At 41.7% G+C, this 11,829-nt stretch overlaps 2 protein-coding genes across 8 annotated transcripts in view; one reads left to right on the forward strand and one right to left on the reverse strand.

Annotated features, from left to right (window-relative positions):
• The window catches only part of LOC112467735 (protein TANC2), a 31,885-nt gene extending 20,315 nt beyond the window's left edge, over nt 1-11,570 (reverse strand). For 2 of the 7 annotated variants that reach the window (XM_025036493.1, XM_025036490.1), the window contains exons 1-2: nt 8,892-10,079; nt 5,165-5,320 (exon numbers count right to left, since the gene is read on the reverse strand). In XM_025036493.1, the coding sequence (XP_024892261.1) occupies nt 5,165-5,261 (97 nt within the window). In that variant the 5' untranslated portion in view covers nt 5,262-5,320; nt 8,892-10,079. Of the gene's footprint in view, nt 1-2,751; nt 2,912-5,164; nt 5,321-8,891; nt 10,081-11,098 lie in introns of those variants that run through there. The other 5 variants (XM_025036491.1, XM_025036494.1, XM_025036497.1 and 2 more) reach the window with 5 other exon arrangements.
• LOC112467749 lies at nt 1,584-8,230 on the forward strand. The gene is made up of 3 exons (XM_025036528.1): nt 1,584-1,760; nt 6,830-7,159; nt 7,499-8,230. The coding sequence occupies exons 2-3, from the start codon at nt 6,834-6,836 to the stop codon at nt 7,653-7,655; spliced, it is 483 nt and encodes a 160-aa protein (XP_024892296.1). The 5' UTR covers nt 1,584-1,760; nt 6,830-6,833; the 3' UTR covers nt 7,656-8,230.
• Nucleotides 11,571-11,829: the final 259 nt, after the last annotated feature.

An 11,829-nucleotide genomic window follows, 5' to 3' on the forward strand; every position in this document is an offset into this window, starting at 1 on the left:
TGGTAATTAAGCGGGCAAGGAATGACATAAATAATAAGTTTAAATACTGCTCCTCCCCCCCCTCCGTCCGATAATCATTTGCAATTACTGTGCAGCGTTTTCTATTCTTTGCGGACGAGTCTGTGTGTGTGTGTGTGTGTGTGTGTGTGTCGAGTATTGGTAATGTGAAATCACAACAAATCTCTCGATGATAACAATCAACTATTGTCGCATGTCACTGACAATATATTACGGATATCCGAGAAAAGTCGGATATATAAAAATATATCAGTCGATGGAAAGAAGAAAAAGAAACGTCTCGAGAGTTTATAAATCGCAGCCACGAAATGAACAGGTGCGTTAAATCGGCCGCGCATTTATATAACTTACTAATAAACGTCTTAGCTGCAACCACGAGATTTCTCTTGCACTGATCGTGAGAGCGTTCGCCATATTTTTATCGTGACGCGACGTTAATAAATATGAAAGTGGAATGTCGCGGATAATCACGGAATAGCCATTACTCAAAAAGTCAATTTTTAATCGTCTCTTCGTATCACTCATGGCAACGTGTTTCAGTCATGTTTCAGTCATTTCAGTGTTTCATAATATTGGAAAATTGCGATGTTGATTAACACAAACTATCTGTGCGTGTTCTCTTAAGTCTTTGGTAACTTTTTGATTTTGATCTTAATCTCTTATATTTTTCTCATGTGTTTATATTCCTGCTCTTGACCGTAACACTTTTAATGTCAACAGATATTTGCGCGATAGATTCATACTAACAATTATAAATGTATTCAAGTATAATACATTTCATCGTTGTACACTTTAACTCGTCATTTGCGAATATCTTGCTAAAAAGGAACCTGTTTAAAGTTTATATCACGGCCTCTTTACACAACTTGTATCACAATCTTCGCACGTCTTCAAACAAGTCTACTGTTCGGTCATCAGTAAAAATTTTGATTCTTGCAATTGCACGAATTATCACGTCAACAGTTTAAATCACCAGCTTTCGCGTCGACAAACACTCCATGAATTTCACATTGCTGCGCAATAATGTGGTTTCCGTGAAAATTATAGACTATATACCAGTCGATAAGATTGGTCGCGCGCGTTATTTCTATAACGTTTTTATTTTCACGTTATCCATTATGTATACCGTAGTTTATTATAACATAAATTATTATTACCTAAATGATAGATCCGTCAGACTTTTAAGATAAATGAATACGCTAGCCTAGTTAATTGGATCAGAAATGTAAAAAAATTAATCGACAGGATATGTACAGCATTCAGTGACAGAGTCTCAAAATAACTCGAATAAGTAGTACATAATACGTACGCAGCACTTAAATAAACAAAAATTTCTTTTTAAAAACAAATGTTTTGGGCTGATATACCGATTACGAGTCTCTCGGTTCTCAAGTACACCAGAGAACGCGTATCGAATTCTTCGCATTCCCAACTCGTGGTCAGAGTGGTCTACGAACAAAATAATTTCTCCCTTTTTAAAAGAGGGTTAATCACAGAAGAGGGACGAAAAAATTTCTCTGAATCCCGTCATTCGGCAGGTAGAGCCCGTAGGAGCCCGAGGAGCCCATAGACTCTCGAGAACCCTCTCGCTCGCTGAAAGGTCTCCGACGCGGACGTCCCAGTCCCCCCACGCGGGCCCTACAGTCCGAGCGTTCATCGAATTGGTTCTACGAGCTTATAAGGGTCAGCGAACGTCATGGAAGTCGAGCCGAGAGAGATTCGTTGGATCTTATACATACAAGGTACATAAATGTATATTCTCGAAGGAGAAACTGTACGTAAACCTCTATAAACTTTCGCGAATGGAAGCTTGGCGGTCCAGGATTAACGCACACATCGGCTCTTTAAAATTATTTAATTATTCGAATCGCCAAGTTAAAGATAAATACGCGGAGTTAGTTGACAAAAGTAAGACTTAGTATAATAATAAATTCCTACTTATGTGTAGAGTTGTAGTTTTCCGTGTCAGGTATCAGTGCCCCGCGCTCGCTAGCGCGACGTACGTGGGACAGGATCTCTAGGATCTTCTCCGTGTACTTACCGCGGAAAAGACAGAGCGATAACACGGGATATCTCGTCCGCCCACGTAGCATCCACACGCGAATCGTACGCCCCGCGCCCATACGTTTACAAAGGTAAGCGTGATTTTACGCGTGGCGTGGCGCGTATAGGACGAGCGAGTACTTAGTATAGAAGGATGCATGCGCGAGGCGCACACCGCACACCGGTTTTCCACTGAATTGTTACATTCGCACCGGTCAACCGCGACCGCGTATTAAGTCTGTATAACGTTTAACATTGTACAATGTAAAAGCACGCGACGACCTGTCTTCTCTGCCCTGGACTCTCCGCTCGCGCTCGTTCCGAGTTACGACGTAGGTGTAATGCGTCTCGCGACTCGCACCTCGCACCCAAAACGTCATCACGTCATCACGTGTCTGATATTGATAAATCTGTACTTACTTCTTCCTTTAAAATCTTGCAAACCTATGCGTGATGATTCTTCTGTGACACATGCAGTGAAGCGAGAAGCGAGAAGCGAGAAGCGATAATCGTTAATTTTCACGCACGTTTACAACTAGATTAGGCCGTTACGCGCCAAAGTTTTACGTTTACATATTTACATATTGTTATTTAATTTCGTACGCGTATCGTAGATATTTTGAAAGTAACAGTGCGTTGCAACGCACTGTTTTGCCTAGAAATAAAAGCATGAAAATTACTTTAACTTACCAAAGTGGCACGTTCACGACGTTCACGTTATTCCAGAGACAGACACGTACGCGAATTCCTTCGTATTCGCCCTCGCCCACGCGCGCCGCGACACTCTCGCGCCTGCTCCCCAGTAGGTTCATTCATTCGCTCGTATCCTTCTTTCATTCAAGGCCTGATACACTTGAATCGTGAAAACCGTACGTCCCGTACCTCGCGTCGCGTCGGAGCTCGGAGCGAGTAGGCGAGTACGACTCATTGTCATTACGAGGCCCGGCCTGTAGATAACCAAGCGCGCGTGCACGTGCGCACGTTATCGCGCTCAGAAATACATACGTGATGTGTGTACGCATCAGCTCGACCATGTCTTACGTCTTACGTTTTACGATTATTGTCTCGAGCCTCAAGGGGAGTTCTCGCCACGTTCTATCGCCTTTCTCTCCTCTCCCGCAGCAATTATTCGCTTATCTGTTCATTTCCTGTCTCGTTGAATAGCCGGAGATCGACGACATGTTAAATTCTCAAAGATTTCTCTCGCGAAATTTCAGTTAAGTCGCGATATCGCGATACAATGTTATTAAAAGATGATAATTCGAAAAGAGACGACTAATTTCTGCAACTCTTTAAAGATCTAGCGTCTTTAGCTTAGCTCTCTATATACAACGAGACGCGTTCTGAAATATTACGAGATGTAAATCGATATCGTTCTTACTCCTACATAAAAGATGCGATAGAGAAAGAGACCAAAGATCGACCTACGTGGGCATGCGTTACAAACGTTACGATCAACAATTTGTACAATATATATATTATCGAGAGAAGACCGACTCTCGATTGCCATTTTACGTGCGTATAACACACGCACCTGCACTCGCATACGCAAAAATAATGCACGTATTATACTTATTGTATATTATTATACCTGATATAAACCTACAGAATGTGCCATACATTATCGCTCATTTCCTAGTTACCGTAACTGCTGCAGTTGTTGCAGCATATGTGTCACAAACTAAACCAATATCTTAATCGGCTTGAGATCGGCATCACATTTCATATTTATTATTCTCTACCTCTCTTTCTTCCTATCTATTGGATTATAAATAATTGAACATTAAGAATATATAACACGCACGAATATCCTATTATGTATATAAAAACCTTGATTAATTAGTCATTTTAATTTGACTCCCCAGAACACTGCTGTTGACATTAAAAATTAAAAATTAAAAAAAAAAAAGACTGTGAAAAGCAATAATCAATTAGACCTTGGTCAACCAAGTAAACTATATGTAAACTACGGTATTTGATCCGATTCGTAGTTTTCTTTTCGCCGAGGGATTGTATACCTACGTGTTTAAGATCGAGGATCTGACGAGGAGATAAAACTTTGTCGTTTTATATGCGTTCACTTGGTACGTGACATGTGTTCGCTACGTGTTCTGCATAAGATTAAAAAGCAGAGATCGTCGCGAGATGTTTTACGAAAACAGCGTATCACGATTAACGCCGCTAATGTATAATTACATATATCAAGTCAAGCTGTCAAGCTACAATAAGAGAAGAAGACGTTATACTTGTAGTACATAATAGATATCTTAGAGATTTCTTTTCTGAATTGAAATAGCGATTTGATTTGTCCGTGACGAATCGAAGAATCTTAATTACGTCGATTACGTTCGTCTGCGGTCCTCTTATATTCATAGCATTATTGCTGACTGCTCACCTTTTGAGGCGCAACTATCTGCGATATTTCTGCTCTTGTTTACAATAACCAATAACTCTTATTGTTGCACTTTAATAATAATAATATTATTATTATTATTATTAAAAAATATTAGCCTACGTATACGAGCAAATTGAGTTACGTGTACATCTTACACACCTACGTGTGCAAAACCTACATATATTACGATCCCTTTGCGTTCAAATTCGGAAGTGGCGTAGGTGCGCTGACTCAGAGTTTCTCCCGTTTGGGTATCCTCAATTTCCAATCACATCCTGCTTGACTTGGTCAGTAATATAATAATATTTATACGTGTGTGTGTATGTGTGTATCATATTCACTCCGCGCTCGCCTCTCTCTCTCCCTCTCTCCCTCCCTAGTTCACAAGCACACATTTTTATCGACTTGTAATTAATTCATTTGCGTAATTAAGAATTATCTAAATATTACTTATCGCAATACTGATTACCGTTATCAAGTAACGCTCACTCTTTTCAAGAGATGACACGGAATAAACGGAAATTCCAACGGTAATTCAAACCATCTTGCTGCTCACTGCTCACTCTGATATACTTGTACCGACCATACATATGTTGGAAGACATTAAAAGACGAATAGTATATATCGTAGACAAGGAACTACATAGGATGTTGCAAATTTCCTACATGTAATGTAGAGGTTTTTCAAACAGATTTTTTTAATAATCACCATTTTTGTAGACTTCCTCGTTGACCAACGTCTCCTCATCGTCAGTGTCGGGTCCAAGGGATATCGGAGTATAGACGACGGAGTCTCTAGATCTCATACTTTCCCACCTCAATTTGACGAGCCTCCTGTTTTACGGTGCATTCGGTAACAATCGAGCTGAAATGCAAAATACAGCTATATGAGTTACACGCAACCAGAAGACCGGATTTTATTTTATGAATTTGCTATTGAGCTCCAAAGCGCAATTTTGTTCCTTTTTCAACTCCAAATACGAGGAATTTTAATCCCTTTCGTTTCGAGAAAAATCTCAAGAGTTTTTGCCGGAAAACGTTGGGAAAACGAAGGAATCCTCGTAAATAGTGCGCTTATGTATCGTTTATGTATCGGAATTTGATGGTGCAACGAGAGAACAAGATGCGTCCGAGTTTAGATCAAATAGCGGTACACGTCGCGGTAAAATTTCAGACTCGCGTGCAGCGTGCGGCGTGACTACAGGATGACTCGGAACGCCAAATATAGCGAGCGTAGGGATTTCCGCGACATTTTCTTCAAAAGCCTTGCGCCTCGTACTCAACCAAGTACCTAACATAAATTCGATCAAACGAGGAATATAATCACGTAATTGCATTTACTTAATACATATAATAAACTTCGTAAAGTTGAGTGTAAATTAAATAAACGTAAGCAGCTATAGATTTAAATTACTCAAAATATATAAATAAAGACCGATGCAAATCAGTCAATATACGACCAATACCGTTATGCGATACGACATCGTATAATTTCTTCACCCGGTTTTCAGCATTTAAAGTCTAGCTCGGGATAATTATTCTACGAAATACCGAACGAATCCATACGATTTCATCACTAATGTACTAAATATTTTCTTTATTTATCTTAGATAGATAAGAGATCAAATACATAGAAATATTTCTGACAGCAGCGATTTGCATGTTTCAAATTCTACAAGTTTGTTCGCGCGCGCGACGTTTTCAAGTTTCATAAAACTTGAACGCTAAATCTAATCCCTTCGCACATGGATTTTACACGCACGTGGCATGTGATGTGTACACGTTACTTGGTTTGCCCTTGTAACGAATCGTCTATCTTATTGTTAGATGAAAGCGTCTAGTCTCGGTTTTATTGTCAGTTTTTGATCTGGAATATCCACCTGCCTTCCTGCCTGCCTGTCTGCGTATCTGCCATTCGTGCCGCTCATCGAATAATATTTAAAATTCGGCAAATTGGTTTAAAAGAGAAAATATGGCGCACATTCACGAAAGAATCTAAATCTAATCGGATCACACCAGTTCAATGTGTGCCACGTAATCCTTGATTTGCTCTAATCTGTCCCAACTTTTCTGTCTTTTCTTTGTCATGGAAAAAGACAGTTAATTACAATTAGCGGTGATCGACGATCAATCAATTTAATCCGTTCGGTCGCGGTCGGTTCGAACTGCGAACGGATTCCAGAAGCGTCTAATCGACAATACATTGGCCGATTTTTTCTTTTTCTCTCTCCTGCCGCTAGAAACTAGAAATGTCCCGCTAAAGTCTAACGTTAAGTCGATCGAGGACTAATATATACATTATACAGTATATATGGGCATCGCGAAAAATTTCGCGTGATGCCGTTCGACGTAAATGTTCTTTTTATTTCCGTAGTCCCATGGCAACCGGTTTCTCGACTGACTGCAGAGTAGTGAGTGCAGCCGGCAGCATACGTCCGTATAACGCGGTCCCTGCTCGGATTCAGGATACGATATGCGGCTTAGTTATTTCGGGAGGCACGAGGCACGAACGCCGCCGCCGTCTCGACGTACCGGTAGACGCCGCGCCGCGCCGCGCCGTGTCATTCTTCTGGGATTTCATCACCGAGGGAAAGATCGTTTCTCTCGAGGAAATGCGTCGCATCGGTACCATCGGTGGACGCACCGATACCGCGACGGGTCCCGGATGTACATACACTCTTGTCTCGCGGGTTGTATGTACGCTGTACGCAACTCGACTTTTGAAATAGATACGTAAAACTCAATACTCGCGAGAAGAGACAAGTTTTCAGGACATTCTTGCTTTTAGAGAGTATATATTATCGCCGTAATGTGTAAATACGCGGAGTAAATCGAGTAAATAGAGAGAGAGAATATAAATAAAATTTGATTATACAATATGATATGATATTTGCGTAGAGGTATTATATAGAAGTCCTTTTTATCTACACACATGCATGCTTATTTCTTCTTGTTATTGTTATTCTATATGTAGCATGGTGACGGCATGCAGAGGTTTCTCTCATCACGAATGGTAGTCGTAACCACGCCTTTATGTTCGCAGGGGGTCCCAGGTCCCGGGTCCCGGATATACTTGGAACAAAGAGGACGAAAAAGACGGGGAGAGGTCTTTTAACGAGGAGCTTTTGCTTGTAGCGCTTTCGAAAATCTACCAGAGAAAGTCGTATTTCCCAAATTACAGTTTACCTTACCATATATGATTGCGCGTAAAAATAAATCGATATTCTGGATATTCACGCACGGCAGGGCAACAGAAAACAGAACGTTATCGGTAAGCGCCATCGGATAATCGAATAATTAATGTTATTTGTCATTTGTGGAATCACAAACGATTCAAGATTAGGATAATTTCAGTGATATATTATTTCTTCAAAACGGAAGAGAAACGGATATAGATTTATTTAATAGAGGTTTATACCCACAAATGTATTTCCAATACTTGTAATATTTAACGAAAACGTGATCTTGAAAATCGACAGAGCGATTTATAATCTTGAAGATACCTCTCAAGTAGGTAAATCCAAAGTCGGACGTCCGCGACAATTACTCGGCGGAAAAACAAAAGATATTTTTCTATTCTTAGGATACAGCCGCCTCTTCTCTCTCTCTCTCTCTCTCTCTTTTTGTGTGTGAGTGTGAGTGTATGCGTGTGTGAGACGACCGCCTTTTTCCTCTACTCCTATTTTGTACGTAGGGATTTCCGGATGTGTCGCCTCGGATCTTCCCGCGAACGGCAAACTTGACGATACGTTTTAATCTCTACTCGTATCATATCGTTAACATTCAATTTATTTCTTTTGAACATATATTTACACAAGATTACAAAAAGATGAAAAAAGACAAATAAAGTGAATCTCTTTTCTGCGTAAAATGATTTAGGATTAAATAATTATAAATTTGCTGATAAAAGTAATATACAGGATCGATTGTAGTCTCAATATGCATTATGTAAATGAACTCATATTGAAGTTGAGTCGCGGGTATAAAGCAAATTAAGTAATTAAGTCGCGGAAGAAAATAATTTGCGTGATCGTCAACAATAAGGGTGAAGAGAGTAACGTGGGATAGTACCGCGATATAGACGGCGGGATACGTTAGCATCCGTTTTATTCTAGATCCTTTTATTCTAGTCGAAAAACTTTCGCGTGATGCATCCATTGAACCGAGTATCAATACGACGCGCAATGACGCAATGACGCAATGACGAAGATTATAAAAGCTTATGTTAGAGCAGTTAGAGTGTCGCGTTCTCGAGTTATCGCGCACGTACACGATTACGTGTACAAGTCCGTAGAAAGAAACGTACATTCAAGAAACGACAGAGGTGTATATTCCTTCTTTTAAAAAGGATTTTTAATGATAAAAATATTAAATATACATAAATCGAGCACAGAGAAAGGTAAACGACCTCCGACAAACGCGTCCGAGAAGCTTACCGATATCTCGACGGTCTCGACTGACTTAGGTATCCGTGTACCCTATTATGGTAGGCCCAGGTAGGACTGGTAGGGCTGTGACACACGGACGATTGGGACGTATTAACGCCTCATTGTCAGTCGCGCGTAATACCACACCATAATCCTTAATTGATAACTGATATACCTTTTCCCGCAACTCGTGCGAAAAATCGCGTCATAGATATTATTTTTAATCCAAAGTTAACTTGTACGTCTCCGATTGTGAGTGGAACTAGTGGAAGGTAGGTTACCGTAGGTATCTCTCGTTAAAAAATGTTTCGCTCATTTCGTATAGGAGTACTAATAGCTAGGACCTTTTATAGCATCTATAGAGGATTAACTCTCGCCCCTTCCTGCTCTCTCCTTCCCTCCTTGTCTGTCTTGTTTACAAAGCTGCGCTAATCTAATGCAAGACAAGGCACGCGCGTGCACGATGATAAACACGTGTTTAAAATAGGCGGGCAGCCGCGTGAAAAGTTAACGCGGTCGCATATCAAAAAATTATTCGATCGAGTATTTAACCTTTCTTTTGAATTTGCTCCTTCTTGCACCGTGTGCGACCGGTTATGTGTCGACGAGCGGTGTATTTATTTAATTTCTTTTCCGCAAAGAATAATGAGAGATATTGACCCGTGGTTTCTTAAATCAAAGCACGTGGTAAAAGCTATATATTCAGCAACCCTGATGACACGAATGGAGCGGCGCGAAGAAAACTCGAGCGAACGACAAGCGACAAGCATAAAGAGTCCGCGCGCGCAAGAGTACGAGCTACGAGCACGGAAACTGAAAACGCAGAGCTAGGTGAGCGCACACACCACACACGCACATACGCACATACGCACACATTGCACGAGAAGGTATATAGCTACATGCTACACCCCCCGCGCCGTGACCCTCCCGGACCCGGATGACTGTTGAACGTTGAACGTTGAACGTTGAACGCTGACAAAAATAGCGGCGCGATGGCATTACGCATCTATAGATACAACGAGCGTCGGCGTCAACCGGACGAGAGGAAGAGCCGACACCCGACATCCGACATTCCCTTCCCGAGACATCCCTCGACACGAGGCGAGGAATCATCCCGCTCTACCACTTCCGGCCATCCGGCCTGGATCCAACCGATCCAAGCATTCACGCTACTATACCTTATACAGTCTACGTGCCTACGATATTTATGTTCTACTGATCTATTCTTCAACACGTTAAATTAAAATTCATATAAGCTCTTGCGAAATGCTCTAGCGATATATATATGCATTATCTATTGACGTGATAGCTACAGTATGTATATTTATATTACGTACACTGCCCGTCAATGATTCCTTTTCAGGCTAACGGGCGCGCCGCGTTAGCAACTGGAAGCCTGGAAAGGACTCATTGACGGGGAGTGTACATAATATGTATCATGTATCATGTATCATGTGAGCCAGTCGCGAGATTCGTTCTTCAGTTCTTCTACTCAACGTTCTTTTCAACAATCAACAGACGTTTCTCACTCACTCATACGCAAAGATAACAACATTAACAATAACAACATAAAGATATCCAGTATGCGCGTGTGCGCGTGGTCTAGGTGTCTATAATCTATAATATACTCTACGCGAGATAAATTCGATGTTGTATGTGGCATCGATCGCGTGGAGGAACGTGTGAAAAAATTATTAGTATACATAATACGTGTCGCGCTAATAATCATCGACTCGATCATCGACAGATTCACATCAGGCAAGACTATGACTGTCCAATCTTATCACGAGTCACAGGTTATTATTTTATTATGTATGTATGTACATACGTTACGTATTATATACGCTTATACGCTTACGTACGAAGTTGTAGGTGTCGTTTTTTACGTTAAGACATATATAATTATATATCTGCTTCTTTGACGAAGCAGATTTCCTTGAGGACGGTATTCTACTTGAATATTTGAATCTTGAATCTCGAATTTCATATTCGAGTCACGCCCTAGAGCCTAGAGCTAGAGTTAGAGTAAATAATCGCGAGTTGGAGGGGGTGAGGACTGTGTGTGTGTGTGTGTGTGTGAGAAGGGGTCGGTCATTCGAAATTTAACGTTTCAACGTCAGCATATGTCTTTTCTCATTTACACAAGTTTTGATTACTAATCCACGATCGATCACCATTCACCACCAAGGAATCGTAGCGAGCGAGAATTAACTCACCGCGGTATGTCCCAGCCTCGAAATAGCAGCGGCGCGGCGTCTGGCGGCGTCGCCGGTCGCCGGTCGCCGGTCGCGTCGCGTTGGACGTTGGACGGCCGTCGACTCCTCGCGATCCTCGTCGATTTCTTCGTAGTAGCAGTGGATAGCGATAGCTCAGGATAGATCGTGGTAGAACGTAGAGAGACAAGAACGCCGTGGAACGAAGGGGACAAAATGATCTTGGTGATCGGACGCGCAAAACTCGAAAAGCGAACTTTAGGCTGCTCGCGAATACGCTTAGTGATACCGGATCACGGCCTTAACCTTAGCCTTAGATATAAATATAAATAAATAACTAGAGAAAAATAAATAAATAAATAGATCGTCTAGAATCTAGATAGATACGCGCAGAGTATCCGCGAGTAGCTTGCGCGACCCCCCCTGTGCGTTTCCTTCGACCTCCGAACGAATCGGCGCGCTCCGACCGACTGCTGCATGCTGCATCACTCCACTGCACCACTGCACCCCGCGCCCGCGCTGCGCCCTGCGCCGACTCTCGATTTACCCCCGAGCCCCGAGCCCCTAGAGATGCGAGAAAAAAAAGCTCGCGTAAGAAAGCGAGAAAGCGCGCGAGTTTTCCTTTTTTGTATTTTTTCGTACTTTTACAACCCCGATCCCGATGTCCACACACACACACACACACATACACACACACACACACACACACACACACACACACACACACACACACA

The sequence above is a fragment of the Temnothorax curvispinosus genome, unplaced genomic scaffold (assembly GCF_003070985.1).
Source record: "Temnothorax curvispinosus isolate PA1 unplaced genomic scaffold, ASM307098v1 QBEX01017793.1, whole genome shotgun sequence".
Classification (NCBI taxonomy): domain Eukaryota; kingdom Metazoa; phylum Arthropoda; class Insecta; order Hymenoptera; family Formicidae; genus Temnothorax; species Temnothorax curvispinosus.